The sequence below is a fragment of the Oncorhynchus tshawytscha genome, linkage group LG21 (assembly GCF_018296145.1).
Source record: "Oncorhynchus tshawytscha isolate Ot180627B linkage group LG21, Otsh_v2.0, whole genome shotgun sequence".
Taxonomy (NCBI): Eukaryota; Metazoa; Chordata; class Actinopteri; order Salmoniformes; family Salmonidae; genus Oncorhynchus; species Oncorhynchus tshawytscha.
The window spans coordinates 13,841,958-13,860,089 of NC_056449.1; the positions used below are offsets into that span (position 1 = coordinate 13,841,958).

Consider the following 18,132-nt stretch of genomic DNA (forward strand, 5'->3'; position numbering starts at 1 on the left):
ATGTCTTCACTATTATTCTACAATGTAGAAAATAGTAAAAATAAAGATAAACCCTTGAATGAGTAGGTGTGTCCAAACTTTTGACTGGTACTGTATATACCTAAAGTGGTCCTAAAATTATACATTTTATGACCATCTTAAAATAAGGATACATGTTAGCTTTAGTAAATATTGTAATCTAAGGGCTTGAACCTACAGGGGTCAACTCATTTATCACCTGGTGATGTCACCAGGCAAGCAAAAACTGCAATTTCAGGCTGTAATTTCAAACAGCTCTTACAATAAAAGTGCATTATCATCATTTTCACAATTTCACAGTATTATTCCAAGCTCATAGTGTCCAAATAATATATATAAAACACTTGAGAGTCACGTTTTTGACTGCACTGGGTCTTTATACCAACGAGTACTTGCTGCAGATTTGATCATACATAAAACCACAGAAAGATTGCAACAAACATAATAACTCTTGAACACTACTAAACTCCTGTATTACATTTCTGATGGTTCGGTTTAAGTCCTGCCTGTTTGACTGTGCTTCCCTAAAGTTTTTGTGCCAGAGGTTCTGATAGGGAATTTCTTATGCTAATTCCAAGGCGTAGGTGTCCCATCTGTTTCCTAATAGCCTACATACACGCAATTTAGAAGAATAATTGAGCAACAAAGAAGGCGTTATGCACATTTCTCTATTGTCATGCACACAAGGATTCACATTCTGTTCTGAAAACCTATTATAATCCATTTACAAAACATATGTGCACATAAGGAATGATTAGGCAAAGAAAGAGGCACTGCGCTATTCAACGTGCAATATTCCACAGAAAGACTCATATGAGCTATACTGGGGTCGTCAGTGGTCTTTTGTGTAGACCTCCGAGTGCATAGAGACAAGATGGCTAGAGAAGATGGCTTGCAAATTATCTTGGTTATGCCTTAGATGAGCTGATTGAAGAAAGGGATTGAATTACCATCGCCTGATGAAAGACAAGAAAGAAAAGCAAACTGAATTCATCAGAATAATCTCTGTTTTAATGTGATGAATCAGCCCCAACTGTTAACCAGTGATGTGATTTAATTTCTCTCTTTCGAAAAAGAAGAAAACTTCATTATCTATTCTAGGAACCTAGCAAGTGCTTAGGGTGGGGAAATTAGTGTGGAGTTGCCCGTGGCAGCAAACAGCTTTCACAGCCTTCAAGGGCCACTGAAGAGATGCTGCAAACCTGACTTGACATTGCCCAGCAAAGTATTTATGAGTGCTCACATTATGGAATATCAATGTAGAATACATCATGGAGTTCCCAGTTCATATACAGTATAAAGGAGGCAAGTTATATTGGCCTATTTGTAAAAGCAATAACTCACAAGCGAACTAAGAGCTCACATTCTGAAGCTATCTAGTAAAACTGAGGAATTGTGCAACCCTAGAATTGTATCGTTAGATGTACAGAATTGATAAGCTTGAAGAGAGATGAGTCTACTGTACAATTGGATCTCCGTGCTTTAGTATTGTGGTTTTCGCTCAGCCTGGGGAATGGACCGCCCTCAGAGTGGCTGGATCTGTTCAGCAATTCAAATATCCATCGACACAAACAAAACATGGTCACCAGCATTTGATCTCATACGATATGCATGCGGTGCAATCTGCAAAGAAATAATTGCCTGAGATTGAGCCATTTCAAACCTGTCCTCTGGTCCCTCTATTTCCAGGCTCCATCATTTCCCATGACATGAGCCCTTTAATGGGTTTTCTCATCTCCTTGTCTCAGGTAATATGATGTATATTCATCAGAGTATAAACAGCTACCTCTGGGATAGAAGACGGATGGAGAGGCTCTCATATACAAACATGGTTTTGTTTGGAGAAATCAAAAGTGCTTCCTTATTACTATTGTGCAGATGCATGGTATTTGGCTTTTCTCATATTAACATTCAAACGCCTGAACCTTTATCACTTGTTTTCCCTCATCACTGCTTACTGTTTGAGATGCTGTCAATACTGTATCACTTTATTTGTCAAGGTTGCTGGATGAGGCTGCTGTATAAAATCCTGTCAAATTGCATTGGTATAAAATCGTCAGAGCCGTAACTTTTCTGTAGTACAACATTTGTCTTTTGGACGTGCTACCATGTTGGTGGAGCTTTATTGGTCAAAGTCAAGTTGTGTGTACTGTACCAATTCATTTCCCCCACATCCCCTTATCACTCTCCTTTGTTAGTTTGTTAGTTTAAGCAACCTCTTCCTGATTGTGAAATATATGAAAACCAACTGTCACGGTTTTCTAGGTGTGAAGGAGAGTCGGACCAAAATGCGGCGTGGCTATTGAGATTCATGTTTAATAAAAACAAAGTAAACACGAATCAATACAAAAACAATAAACGTAATGTGAAAACCGAAACAGCCTAAACTGGTGCAAACCAACACTAGACAGTTACAAGGACAATCACCCACAAAACCCAACACCAAACAGGCTACCTAAATATGGTTCCCAATCAGAGACAATGACTAACACCTGCCTCTGATTGAGAACCATATCAGGCCAAACACAGAAACAGACAAACTAGACACACAACATAGAATGCCCACTCAGATCACACCCTGACCAAACAAACATAGAAACATACAAAGCAAACTATGGTCAGGGTGTGACACCAACACTGAGATGACAGTGTGAAATATTAGATTGTAATTCTCAGGTGATAAAAGGGGGGGAAATCATTTACCTAACCAATAGAGATGTTAATGGTGTATCCCACCGTAACATAGAGCTGTAACAGAAGTGATTTGAAATGTTTCAGCTACATTTGTCTTAGCCAACAGTGTCAGGTATCCCATATAAAGTTAGTCAGATTCTGTTCTTTGCCTTATATAGTCATCACACCACCAATGTGTCTTAAAGGGAAGGAAGTGGGTGAGATGTGTATCAGCAACATTTCCTCCCTCTGTTTATTAAGAAACATCTTCACAGTTATATTTCGTTCAACTGTGCTGCCAGAAATTTTGAAGATATCAGTTGAGCATCTTTTCCAAAGTGTAAGTATCTTTGTGATTATTTACTTCACTAATTACATTACTCTCAATTCACACAGCTTAAAACCCCAAGACTTCTGATCCCATTTGTCAAAAAGCTAGCTTTTCAACTTCTGGAAAAGTTTGTTGACATTGACATCAAAGTAGTTTTTGGGCTCTAGAGCAGTTTGGGTTAGAACAAATATTGAGTAATATGAGGCAAACATTTCATGCTAAAATCTTCATCAAATACTTGATTCATTATATCTATGATGTTATTGCCTCTACACTATAGGTAACTGCAGAGATCCCCATGACACTGACAGGAAGAATGCTTTTTGGACTGTTTCTCTTCATACCAGGTCTTCTGTCTGTGAACGTGGTGAATTTCACCTGTGCAGAGTTGACTATCTGTGCATTACAGGGACAAACTGTGAAAGTAAGATGCCTCCATCCACCAAATACCAAAAGTGAATACCAACACCTCTACTGGTTTAAAAAACAACAGATGTGGAAATGGAGGGACAAGACTATACCTGAGGACCTCTCCACAGACCCAGAATATAAAGGTCGTTTGACGTTTGGTGGCAGATCTTTCCTTGAAATAAGAGATATTAGAAAGAGTGATGAGGGTGTCTATCGCTTTAGATTTAAGACAGAGTCCTCTGGATGGATAAATAGTGTACCTGGAATCAAGTTGATTGTCACAAGTCTGCAGATAAAGAAGGATTCTGTGACAAATGGACAGGGGGTGAAACTGACCTGTACCACTAACTGCACTCTGAGTGATGACCCCACCTACATCTGGTACAAGAACGCTAAAATGGTTCTATACACCAACACCTTCAGCCTGTCCCTCAACTCAGTCAATAGTAGGTATACAGGCAGCTACTCCTGTGCTATAAAGGGCTATGAGGATCTCCGTGCTCCTGCAGTGTGTCTACAAAGAAACTGTTTGGATGTGAGTTACACCCCCAAGACAATCTGTGGCTTCCCTGGGTCATATGTAGACCTACCTTGCACTTACACATTCCCCAGAGGTCTCAATATCTCAGAGACACTTTGGGTGAATAGTACAGATCTCAGAATGGAGCCTGAAGATCTGACTCGGCACCCGGAGTATGTGGGTCGTGTGGAATATCGTGGCAACGGTAGTGACTGCACCCTGAGAATCACAGATTTGAGAAAGAGCGACTCGTCCAAGTACAGGTTCCTGTTAAAAACGCAAGGGACATACTTCAATTCGCCAGCGGTCTCCCTGTCTGTCACAGACTTATATGTGCATGTATATCCTGACGTCGTGGACCAAGGAGCCTCTGTGTCGATCTGGTGTCATACCCACTGTGGTCTTCCGCAAGGCTATGGGGGCTTCATCTTGTACAAAGACGGACAACACATAACCAGCCCAAATGGTGAAAAGGGTTACATAACAATCCACACAGTCAGCAGTGAGGATGCAGGTAGCTACTCCTGTGCACTGATTGGTCAGGAGGAGTTACCCTCCCTGGAAGCTACACTCACCGTCACTAAAGGACCAGTGTCTGTGTTAATTTTTGTTCTGGTGGTGGTGGTTCTCCTGACTGTCGCAGCTCTTCTGGTCTTTACCTTTAGCACACTGAAAAGGAGAAACGTGGGAGGGCATGATATTAGAATGAACGTCCAAACTGTCAATAATGATGGCGCTCATCTAGATGTCAGTAGGAGGGAGAGCTACCCCAACTATGAAAACGTTGAACATATCTATGCGGACCCAGATGAGTTTGATGACACATACACAGCTCTTCGGCGGGGGCATTGGCACTCCGTGTATGACATCATCCAAAGGAGGGAGTCACCACAGAACCTGGACTAAAGGCTGTCTGTGAGGAGAGCACTGACAGAATTAAAAAGCCATTTTGGACTGACCAATGTAGACATTTTCAAATAAATGCAACTTAAATGTTTGATATCAAGACATTTCGAAAGATTTTTGACATCACAGCAATGTTGAGGGAATTCTATTTTAGTCAGAAAAAGATAATGTACATAATTTATCATACGAGAGACAAAATTCATAAATTCTACAGGACAACAGCAGAGTCATGTCTTAAGTGTAAAACTAGCAATGACTCACTAGTTAATGCCTTCTGGGAGTGCTATGAAGTCCAAACGTTATGGGCAGAATTAGAAAGCTGTCTGTCAAAAGTTTTCCAATGTATGTTTACTTTTAATCAATCTATCTGCATATTTCAAGACATGGTGAATAGTTCAAGACTTAGTAAGATACCCAATGGACTGGGCAATATTATTTTCTTCACTTACATTAGAGAAACTATTACTTAAATACTGAAAGTCAAATGAAACTCCGTCGTTAAGAGGAGGGAAGAATCAATGCCTTGTTATTTAAATATGTAAAACAATGTCTACAGACAGAAACAACATAACATAATTTGAAGTCATATGGGGCAGAGTCTTACAAGTATCGGGGGTAGATATGGTGGGAACATGTGGGTGTGAGCATGTGTGATGTCATTAATGTTTGTGGAAGTGTATGTAAATGTTACATTTTTGATTGTTTATTGTAAAAAAAAGAGAGAATAATATATAAATAAATAAATACATAGTACCAGTCAAACGTTTCTTTATTGTACTATTGTCTACACTATAGAATAATAGTGAAGACATCAACGCCATGAAATAACAAAAAGAGCGTGCAGAGCTGTCATCAAGGCAAGGTGGCTACTTTGAAGAATCTCAAATATAAAATGGATGCGTTTAACACTTTTTTGGTTACTACATGACTCCATATGTGTTATTTCATAGTTTTGATGTCTTATTCTACAATGTTGAAAATAGTACAAATAAAGAAAAACCCTTGAATGAGTAGGTGTGTCCAAACCTTTGACTGGTACTGTATGTAAAGAGAGAGCACTGGCACCAAACGAAGGCCAGGACTCACAAGATGGATAGATATGCACAAGGTCATTGGATACATTCTTGAGAAAGGCTGATCTCTCTTTCCTTTTTAGGGAAACATGTATTGAATGGAAATAATAGCTGTAATGGCTATTTCTATGGTTATTATTACAAGCTAATGCATACAAGCTAGTTAGTGTGCCGTTATCTACAGCATGTAAGCCATTTATAGGCGTGTGTAGGCTACATTAAAGAAACCTAATATTATTATTTGATTTAGTCTTTTGTTTATGACTACTGCCAAGACAGGAAATTACCTTGCATAATAACCTGAGCGTTTAGCAAATAGGTCACTGATTACCTGCTGATAGACTTGAAATAATTACAATTTAATCATGCTAAACAAATATTCTGGCCATAGACTTAAACATTCAGAATACTCCATGCAATGTCTTCCGTAGTGTATGCACAGTGATGACACTGACCTGATGACACTGACCTCATTAGTCCTGTCACTGTGATCTACACACTGAGGAAGCATTGAAAAGAATGCCACGTAGACCCACTCCACCGTAGCCCTGCCAGATTCTCTGCAGAGTGCACATCATCCTCAACCTTGTCCTTGCTCTCTCTAGAGTTTGACCGTGAGCGGGCACAAAATGTCACCAAGTTGAAGTGGCAGACAGGCACCCTCTCTCCGGGGCTTCAGGTCGCTTCTCCTCTCATTAGAGAACATAACACAATCTCACCCTTCTCCTCAAATCAAATAAGGAGTAGGTGATGATGTCCTCGGCAACCTGAATGCTCTTAACGAGTTTCAAAGGACACTATTTTTTCTTTCTCTCTGTTTCTATCCCTCTGTTTCTATCCCTCTGTTTCTATCCCTCTGTTTCTATCCCTCTGTTTATATCTCTCTGTTTCTATCCCTCTGTTTCTATCCCTCTGTTTCTATCCCTCTGTTTCTATCCCTCTGTTTCTATCCCTCTGTTTCTATCCCTCTGTTGATCTCTGTTTCTATCTCTCTGTTTCTATCCCTCTGTTTCTATCTCTCTGTTTCTATCCCTCTGTTTCTATCCCTCTGTTTCTATCCCTCTGTTGATCTCTGTTTCTATCTCTCTGTTTCTATCCCTCTGTTTCTATCCCTCTGTTTCTATCCCTCTGTTTCTATCGCTCTGTTTCTATCTCTCTGTTTCTATCCCTCTGTTTCTATCCCTCTGTTGATCTCTGTTTCTATCTCTCTGTTTCTATCCCTCTGTTTATATCCCTCTGTTTCTATCCCTCTGTTTCTATCTCTCTGTTTCTATCCCTCTGTTTCTATCCCTCTGTTTCTATCCCTCTGTTTCTATCCCTCTGTTTCTATCCCTCTGTTGATCTCTGTTTCTATCCCTCTGTTTCTATCCCTCTGTTGATCTCTGTTTCTATCTCTCTGTTTCTATCCCTCTGTTTATATCCCTCTGTTTATATCTCTCTGTTTCTATCCCTCTGTTTCTATCCCTCTGTTTCTATCCCTCTGTTTCTTTCTCTCTGTTTCTATCCCTCTGTTGATCTCTGTTTCTATCCCTCTGTTTCTATCCCTCTGTTTCTTTCTCTCTGTTTCTATCCCTCTGTTTCTATCCCTCTGTTTCTATCCCTCTGTTTCTATCCCTCTGTTTATATCCCTCTGTTTATATCCCTCTGTTTATATCCCTCTGTTTCTATCCCTCTGTTTATATCCCTCTGTTTATATCCCTCTGTTTATATCCCTCTGTTTATATCCCTCTGTTTATATCCCTCTGTTTATATCCCTCTGTTTATATCCCTCTGTTTATATCCCTCTGTTTATATCCCTCTGTTTATATCCCTCTGTTTCTATCCCTCTGTTTCTTTCTCTCTGTTTCTATCCCTCTGTTTATATCCCTCTGTTTATATCCCTCTGTTTATATCCCTCTGTTTCTATCCCTCTGTTTCTTTCTCTCTGTTTCTATCCCTCTGTTTATATCCCTCTGTTTATATCTCTTTGTTTCTATCCCTCTGTTTCTATCCCTCTGTTGATCTCTGTTTCTATCCCTCTGTTTCTATCCCTCTGTTTCTTTCTCTCTGTTTATATCCCTCTGTTTATATCCCTCTGTTTCTATCCCTCTGTTTCTTTCTCTCTGTTTCTATCCCTCTGTTTATATCCCTCTGTTTCTATCCCTCTGTTTATATCTCTCTGTTTATATCCCTCTGTTTATATCCCTCTGTTTCTATCCCTCTGTTTATATCCCTCTGTTTCTATCCCTCTGTTTATATCCCTCTGTTTATATCTCTCTGTTTATATCTCTCTGTTTCTATCCCTCTGTTTCTATCCCTCTGTTTATATCCCTCTGTTTATATCCCTCTGTTTCTATCCCTCTGTTTCTATCTCTCTGTTTATATCCCTCTGTTTCTATCCCTCTGTTTCTATCCCTCTGTTTATATCCCTCTGTTTCTATCCCTCTGTTTATATCCCTCTGTTTATATCTCTCTGTTTCTATCCCTCTGTTGATCTCTGTTTCTATCCCTCTGTTTCTATCCCTCTGTTTCTTTCTCTCTGTTTATATCCCTCTGTTTCTATCCCTCTGTTTCTATCCCTCTGTTTCTATCCCTCTGTTTATATCCCTCTGTTTATATCCCTCTGTTTCTATCCCTCTGTTTCTATCCCTCTGTTTCTATCCCTCTGTTTCTATCCCTCTGTTTCCCTCTGTTTCTATCCCTCTGTTTCTATCCCTCTGTTTCTATCCCTCTGTTTATCTCTGTTTCTATCCCTCTGTTTCTATCCCTCTGTTTCTTTCTCTCTGTTTCTATCCCTCTGTTTCTATCCCTCTGTTTCTTTCTCTCTGTTTCTATCCCTCTGTTTCTATCCCTCTGTTTCTATCCCTCTGTTTATATCCCTCTGTTTATATCCCTCTGTTTATATCCCTCTGTTTCTTTCTCTCTGTTTATATCCCTCTGTTTATATCCCTCTGTTTATATCCCTCTGTTTCTATCCCTCTGTTTCTTGCTGTTGTTCTGCTCTCCTAGACCTTCATGAGGAGCCTCATGTCATTCATCTGCTTGACAACAGATTGCCATTTTGCCCATTCCATTTTATGTCATATTACATTTAGTGTGTATGTCATTGTGTACGTAACTATATATGTAAGACTGCTATATTGATTTTCAGCATGCTGGTATGATTATTTTGATCAATACAGGCTTTGGTTGTTGTTGTTAGTTTTATTCAGTTTTCTTTTCGAGTTCGAAACTGCCAGCCTCTAACTCGCTTGTCTGCTTCAGTTTGTGCTTTCCATGTGGTTCATGCCGGTTGAATGAGCCTACCGCTGAGAGCAAGCCTCACCTGTTGTGCTCCATGAAAATGTGATCAGTCAAACCATTAACATTTTACACCTATCAAGGGATTCTAATTAATGTTCCACTGCAGCGTTGGAGCTGGCCTGCCACAAACCTAATTTACTCCACCATATTTTATTCAACGCGTACCTGCATTGGGAATACACTGCTTTCCTTGCCTGTGGAGGATCATGGCCTTATTCTTCTGAACTCTCCCTCAAGTTTACCATCTTCCTTTATACCCAGCTTTATGCTAAGACTTCATTTTGGTCATATTCTGTGTCTCTAGTCATATAGACTCCTTTCCTTGATTACTTTTATCATGACTGACCACTGATCTGTAGAGAACTTCAATTAAAGTAGGATGGCAGAAAGCGATCCATTCCTTTGAAATAGGAAGTGGTTTAATGGGACACAGCAGTACAGAACGAACAGTAGCAGTCAAAAGTTTGGACCCACCTACTCATTCAAGGGTTTTTCTTTATTTGTACTATTTTCTATATTTTAGAATAATAGTGAAGACATCAAAACTATGAAATAACACATGTGGAATTATGCAGTAACAAAAAAAGTGTTAAACAAATCAAATATATTTTATATTTGAGATTCTTCAAAGTAGCCACCCTTTGCCTTGATGACAGCTTTGCACACTCTTGTCATTCTCTCAACCAGCCTCACCTGGAATGCTTTTCCAACAGTCTTGAAGGAGCTCCCACATATGCTGAACACTTGTTGGTTGCTTTTCCTTCACTCGGCGGTCCAACTCATCCCAAATCATCTCAATGGGTTGAGGTCGAGTGACTGTGGAGGCCAGGTCATCTGTGTGTCCAACCTTTTGATTGGTACTGTATATTTGACTACCTCTTCAGCAGGTAAGTGAGACAGTTGGTCAGACACTAAAGCAACCCTTTATTCCCTAACCTGTGGGTTGTGGCCCATCCAAGTTTTACAATTGGCCTCATGAGTCATCATGAACTATTTGAATAAAAAACAATGAGGCCACAGCATGAAAACAAAAGCTAGAGCCTCTCTATTCCAGATTGATTACTTTAATTTAACTTGCGGTCTGAAATTAGCTCTGTGAATGGTACATAAACTGCAGAAATGGTCTTGGTAACAACATGCATTTCTACATCTAATGTCAATGTTATTTTACATGTTTATTATTAATGTTATTTTCATTGCTATGCTGTCATCGTTGGCCAATATTTTCAGAAATTGTAGAGCCTCTATATCCTCAGTTTCCATGAAACACACCACACATATGTGTTGTAGCAGCTCTGAATTTGACTCAACTTCTCCAGCTCAGCTGTTGATGCAGGACATATTAATCAAAGATTGCTATGAGTTTTAGTTTTATTTGACCTTTATTTAACTAGGCAAGTCAGTTAAGAACAAATTCTTATTTACAATGACGGCCTAGGAACAGTGGGTTAACTGCCTTATTCAGGGGAAGAACGACCAATTTTTAAAAATCTTGTCAGCTCAGGGATTCAATCTAGCAACCTTTCTGTTACTGGCCCAATGCTCTAACCACTAGGCTACCTGAGGCTGGTTCATACAATCAGCAGATTTGACAAAGAGAGCTTAAAATCCAAAGACTTCTGATCCCATTTCTGATTGCCAAATCATTTTAATAGAGGTGGTCAGTCTAGTCTTAGGCAAGTTACGCTACATCCTCAGCCTACAGTACTAGTCATTACCTGTCTTTATAATGTCTTGGACTCAACAACCTAAATGGTTGAGTATATCAACCACTTAAATAATCAGGCATCGAGTTGTGGCATTTCTTTTAGCTCTTCCTTCCTTCCTCTCTCTCAAGAGCACAATGTTAGTTCCTGTGTGAAGGAATGCTATGTGAAGCAATAACTCTAAGAGATTTTTTCACAATTCCTTTGAGTTGGTTTATCAATCCAGTGTGTGTACATAACACAAAAGGGGCCATAGTTGGTAAGAATCAGTAACTTAAATTACGCTATTGTGTATTAACCATGTACTTACTTTGTTTTGGAAACACACTCAGAGGAACGACTTGATGAGTGATGAGCAGAAGTGCTATGTGCTCCACCCTACATCGCAGCTCCACTCTCTCTGTCCATGACTGAACACGAGGGGGAATGCGTTGTTTGGCCATGATGCTCCTCTGTATTGATGCTAGAATGATTGATGAGTTTTGAGGGCGAAACAATGGAGCCCGTTGAGAAACATTAGACTTAGCAGCACCCTCTTTCTCCTTGAGACAAGGAGGCAATTGCACACTCAACTTGCACTTCTAATAAACATCCGACCTTCAGTCCCCCATGCTTTGTTAACACTCCAGAAAGAAGTGGGTTGTTTATCAAAATCCCCCAAAGCTTTCAGTTTACTGCCATTCGGTTCAAAAGAAAACCATTTGGATCGAGGGAACATTCTTGTGAATTTGTGCTTGTATCGTAAAACAACGGAAAGGGATGTTGGCCATCTGTAATCAGTGATTTATTTGTATCACCTTGGTGATTTATCACCGATGGGCTAGGCTTTCGTATGTGAAAGTGACACTTCAATTAGCTGATATGGCTAATGTAGCTGAATTCAGCTAAGGTTTTATTATGCTGTTAATGTTGTTCAAATCGTTGCAAAGTATGGTGATACCACAGCACAGAATCCATTAGTTGGCACAAGCCTAGTTGCCAAGGGTTTAAAAAGGACCTAGAAATAACGTGTTAAGACAACATGCGTCCCTTTACTGCAAGAACATACAGTCCTGCAATCACATGTGTGTTTAGCAATGTCCACAGGCAGCGAAACTCTATTTGGTGACTTCACACAGTTCATCTTAATGACTTACTTCTCCCAGAGCATTATTTCACATTACTAGCCATGCTATTTCCTTTCCCCATCATTAACACCACTGGTGCATGACCAAATAAAAAAGGCGATAATGAAGAAAGTCTCTTCAATGTCAGCCTATGCATACAGATTTGTGGGATCTTAACTTGATCAGTCTTTGGTTGCTGAGAATTTTTCTGCGCTGCAGGACATGCAGATGAGCTTCATGATTTACAAAAACGAACTGAAAACCCGCACTAACAAACAGATATATTAACAATATTTCACTTTTCATATAGCTAGGGTGGCAAAATTCTGGGAACTTTCAATACATTTTTCAACCCTACATTTTAACCAGCTTAAGCACCTCTCAAGCAGCATTATGGACTAAATGTTTAAATCCTGTTGCAGCAGGATTATTTTGGTGCAACAATACGGCTTAAATTAAGATCCTACATCTGCATCTGCGGACACCACACACAGAGGATCATCAAATCCTATAATGACTCTATGAATGAGGGGGATAAATTGGTTGTGGCAGGGTTAAGGGGAAAGAATAACTCTGTGGTTAGATGTTTTCCAGTGTGACCCAGAAACAATGAGAGGAGACCCAGGTGAGAGAGGAATTGTGAATGGAAGCATGAGCTAGGAGATAGGGTTTTGGGAGGCAGGGGGCTGTACTATGCTGTACGATGGTGTGTGTGTTGGAGCTAACTGATTGTCCACAATTTTCCTATATGACCTTGAACACCGTTTAACCACATTGATCACCTCCGATCTCAATTATAATGGAGTTGACTGTCACAGAATATGCTTTCATGATAGATATAGAATGTTTGGCATAGTTTTGGAAGTGCTATCGTTTTAATTGACCGTTAGTTGCTCACATTCCTGCTCCTCAACACTGGTTATGCTATGATGTCATTATGTATGTCATATTCCAGAATTCAGTCAAATTGCCCTCCAATCGAGCTAGGGCTTTGCTGTGATGTCATGTTGTACTCCTTGTCAGAATGTTGGACATTTCATAATATGGTTTCCAAGGGAACTCATGTTCTGTGTTAGTAGATCAGAGCAAATCATTTCCAATATGGATACTATTCGGATCAAACAGATTTGCAGTCATGAAGAATTTTCTGACAATGGTGCTGTTACGGTTTTCTAGTGGTGATGAAGGAGAGTCGGACCAAACTGCAGCGTGTCGATTGCGATCCATGTTTAATACAACAAAGAAACACGAACTTACAAAAAACAATAAACGAAACCGAAACAGCCTATCTGGTGCAAACTAACAGAGAGTACACAGAGGACACTAAGGACAATCACCCACGACAAACTCAAAGAATATGGCTGCCTAAATATGGTTCCCAATCAGAGACAACGATAAGCACCTGCCTCTGATTGAGAACCATTCCAGACAGCCATAGACCTTGCTAGATAACCCACTAAGCTACAATCCCAATACCACCACCAAAACCCCAAGACAAACACACCACAATTACAAAAACCCCATGCCACACCCTGGCCTGACCAAATACATAAAGATAAACACAAAATACTTTGACCAGGGCGTGACAGAACCCCCCCCCCCCCTAAGGTGCGGACTCCCGAACGCACAACCTAAACCTGTAGGGGAGGGTCTGGGTGGGCATCTGTCCGCGGTGGTGGACGTGGACCCCACTCCATAATTGTCTTAGTCCACCTCCTTAGTGTCCCTTGAGTGGCGACCCTCGCCGCTAACCTTGGCCTAGGAAACCTAACAACGGGCCCCACTGGACTGAGGTAGCTCGGGACCGAGGGGAAGCTCGGGACCGAGGGGAAGCTCGGGACCGAGGGGAAGCTCGGGACCGAGGGGAAGCTCGGGACCGAGGGGAAGCTCGGGACCGAGGGGAAGCTCAGGCAGGTTGATGGATCTACCAGATCCTGGCTGGCTGGTGGTTTCGGCAGATCCTGGCTGACTGGTGGATCCTGGCAGACTGGCGGATCCTGGCAGACTGGCGGATCCTGGCAGACTGGCGGATCCTGGCAGACTGGCGGATCCTGGCAGACTGGCGGATCTAACTGATCCTGGCCGACTGGCGGATCCTGGCCGACTGGCAGATCCTGGCCGACTGGCAGATCCTGGCCGACTGGCAGTTCTGGCGGATCCTGGCAGACTGGCGGATCCTGGCAGACTGGCGGGCGGATCCTGGCCGACTGGCAGTTCTGGCGGATCCTGGCCGACTGGCGGATCCTGGTCGACTGGCGGATCCTGGTCGACTGGCAGTTCTGGCAGATCCCGGCTGACTGGCGGATCTGGAAGAGTCTGATTGACTGGCAGATCTGGAAGATGACTGGCAGATCTGGAAGAGTCTGGTTGACTGGCGGATCTGGAAGAGTCTGGTTGACTGGCAGATCTGGAAGAGTCTGGTTGACTGGCAGATCTGGAAGAGTATGGCTGACTGGCGGATCCTGGCCGACTGGCAGATCCTGGCCGACTGGCACTTCTGGTGGATCCTGGCTGACTGGTGGATCCTGGCTGACTGGTGGATCCTGGCTGACTGGTGGATCTAACTGATCCTGACAGACTGGCGACGCTGGGCAGACTGGCGGCGCTGGGCAGACTGGCGGCGCTGGGCAGACTGGCGGCGCTGGGCAGACTGGGAGCACTGGCGGCGCTGGGCAGACTGGCGGCACTGGCGGCGCTGGGCAGACTGGCGGCACTGGCGGCGCTGGGCAGACTGGTGGCACTGGCGGCGCTGGGCAGACTGACGGCTCCTTGCAGACTGACCTCTCCTTGCAGACTGGCAGCTCCTTTCAGACTGACAGATCCTTGCAGACTGACAGCTCTGGCTGCTTCATGCAGACTGGCAGCTCTGGCTGCTCCATGTAGACTGACAGCTCTGACTGCTCCATGCAGACTGGCTGCTTCATGTAGACTGGCAGCTCTGGCTGCTCCATGTAGACTGACAGCTCTGACTGCTCCATGCAGACTGGCTGCTTCATGTAGACTGGCAGCTCTGGCTGCTCCATGCAGACTGACAGCTCTGGCTGCTCCATGCAGACTGACAGCTCCATGCAGACTGGCAGCTCTGGCTGCTCCATGCAGACTGGCAGCTCTGGCTGCTCCTTGCAGACTGGCTGCTCCATGCAGACTGACAGCTCTGGCTGCTCCATGCAGACTGACAGCTCTGGCTGCTCCATGCAGACTGACAGCTCTGGCTGCTCCATGTAGACTGACAGCTCTGGCTGCTCCATGTAGACTGACAGCTCTGGCTGCTCCATGCGGACTGGCATCTCTGGCTGCGCTGAACAGGCGGGAGACTCCGGCAGCGCAGGAGAGGAGAAAGGCTCTGGCTGCGCTAAACAGGCGGGAGGCTCCGGCAGCGCTGTAGAGGAGGAAGGCTCTGGCTGCGCTGAACAGGCGGGAGGCTCCGGCAGCGCTGTAGAGGAGAAAGGCTCTGGCTGCGCTAAACAAGCGGGAGACTCCAGCAGCGCAGGAGAGGAGAAAAGCGCTGGCTGCGCTGAACAGGCGAGGCACACTGAAGGCCTGGTGCGTGGTGCTGGAACTGGTGGTACTGGATCGAGGACACGCACAGGAAGCCTGGTGCGGGGAGCTGCTACCGGAGGACTGGAGTGTGGAGGTGGCACAGGATGGGCTAGACCGTGAAGGCGTACTGGAGATCTTGAGAGCAGCATTGGCACAGGACGTGCAAGGCTAGGGATGTGCACAGGAGGCCTGGTGCGTGAGGCTGGCACCAACTTCACCAGCCGACTAACACACACCACAGGACGAGTATGGAGCGCTAACCCAGGTGCCATCAAATCCCCAACACGTTCCGTCGGGCGAATTCCATGCAAAAAGCACCAACACAGCAACTCCCTCATTTCTCTCTCCTCCAATTTCCCCATTAACTCCTTCACAGTCTCTGTTTCGCTCACCTCCAACACCGGCTCTGGTTCTGGTCTCCTCCTTGGCTCCTCACGATAAACAGGGAGAGTTGGCTCAGGTCTGACTCCTGACTCTGCCACACTCTCCCTGAGCCCCCCCTCCAAGAAATGTTTGGGGCTGATTCTCAGGCTTCCATCCGCTACGCCGTGCTGCCTCCTCATATCTGCGCCTCTCAGCTTTCGCCGCCTCCAGTTCTTCCTTGGGGCGGCGATATTCTCCAGGCTGAGCCCAGGGTCCTTTACCGTCCAGTTCTTCCTCCCATGTCCATTTCTCCAGGTGGTGCAGCCTCTCCCACTGCAGCTGCTGCTGCTCCTGCTGCTGCTGCCTGTTAACACGCTGCTTGGTCCGTTGGTGGTGGGTGATTCTGTTACGGTTTTCTAGTGGTGATGAAGGAGAGTCGGACCAAACTGCAGCGTGTCGTTTGCGATCCATGTTTAATACAACAAAGAAACACGAACTTACAAAAAACAATAAACGAAACCGAAACAGCCTATCTGGTGCAAACTAACAGAGAGTACACATAGGACACTAAGGACAATCACCCACGACAAACTCAAAGAATATGGCTGCCTAAATATGGTTCCCAATCAGAGACAACGATAAGCACCTGCCTCTGATTGAGAACCATTCCAGACAGCCATAGACCTTGCTAGATAACCCACTAAGCTACAATCCCAATACCACCACCAAAACCCCAAGACAAACACACCACAATTACAAAAACCCCATGCCACACCCTGGCCTGACCAAATACATAAAGATAAACACAAAATACTTTGACCAGGGCGTGACAGGTGCAAAAACAAATGACTAGCTGGAAATTAAATTACATACGAATTCATGCATGGATCCAGAAAGTACTTCTGAGAACTAACCTCATAAAAAGTTTAATTACAAATGCTCAATTTGTAGGTGTTATTTTAGTATGAGTTTGAGGGTTGATAAGATGCTTGATACATGATTTCATTTTAAAGTCAAGTTATGTTTTTTTATGTTAGACTGAGGTTTATTTTTTTTAAATGTAATGGCTGTGCGAAGTTGCTGGATTTTGTCGGCAACTGGAACACTCTCTCCAGAACATCCCAAACATGCTCAATGGCTGACATGTCTGGTGAATATGAGGCCATGGAAGAACAAGGACATTTTCAGCTTCCTGAAATTGTGTTCAGATCCTTGCGACATGGGGCCGTGCATAATCATGCAGAAGCATGAGGTAATAGTGGTGGATGAATGGCACGATAATGGGCCTCAGGATCTCGTCACTGTATCCCTGTGCATTTAAATGACCATTGCTAAAATTAATTTGTGTTCATTGTCCATAGCTTATGCCTGCCCATACCATAACCCCACTGTCACCATGGGGCACAATGTTCACAACGTTGACATCAGAAAACCGCTCGCTCACACGACTCCATACAGTACACGGGGTCTCTGGTTGTGAGGCCGGTTGAACAAACTGCTAAATTCCCTAAAACGACGTTGGAGGCGGCTTTTGGTAGAGAAATTAACATAAATTCTCTGGCAACAGCTCTGGTGGACATTCCTGCAGGCAGCATACCAATTGCACGCTCCCTCAAAACTTGAGACATCTGTTGCATTGTGTTGTGTGACAAAACGGCACATTTTAGAGTGGCCTTTTGTCCCCAGCACAAGGTGCACTTGTGTAATGATCATTCTATTTAATCAGCTCCTTGATTTGACACACTTGTCAGGTGGATGGATTGTCTTGGCAAAGGAGACATTCTCACAAACATGGATGTAAACACATTTGTGCACAACATTTGAGAGAAATGAACTAAAAACTTTAAACTTTTTACGCATATGGAAAATGTCTGTTACATTTTATTTCAGCTCATGAAACATGGGACTAACAGTTTACATGTTGCATTTATATTTTTGTTCAGTGTAAATGGGAAAGGCATCACCAATGACTCTAATGCCATTGATTCCAATGAGACTGGTTTGGATTTCTCCCTGACTACAATTGCCTCCATTCTGGAACTTTGAGGGTTGAAGAGAAAGGAGGAAGGCACCAGCCCCTGGAATGGCCCCTCCCAGGGTTCTGAACAAGAGGAAAGGCAGAAGCAGCACATTGGAGCTCTTCACCTCCAACTCCCAGAAGGAGGCACTAAGCCTACATGTACAGTATATACTGCCATCTGCA

The 18,132-nt window shown here is 43.3% G+C and overlaps 1 protein-coding gene across 1 annotated transcript; it reads left to right on the top strand.

Moving 5' to 3' along the window:
• Nucleotides 1-2,960: 2,960 nt before the first annotated feature.
• Nucleotides 2,961-5,763, top strand: LOC112220644 (neural cell adhesion molecule 2). The gene is made up of 2 exons (XM_024382480.2): nt 2,961-3,031; nt 3,303-5,763. Exon 2 carries the CDS (start codon nt 3,321-3,323, stop codon nt 4,857-4,859), a length of 1,539 nt encoding a protein of 512 aa, XP_024238248.1. The 5' UTR covers nt 2,961-3,031; nt 3,303-3,320; the 3' UTR covers nt 4,860-5,763.
• The last annotated feature ends 12,369 nt before the right edge of the window (nt 5,764-18,132 follow it).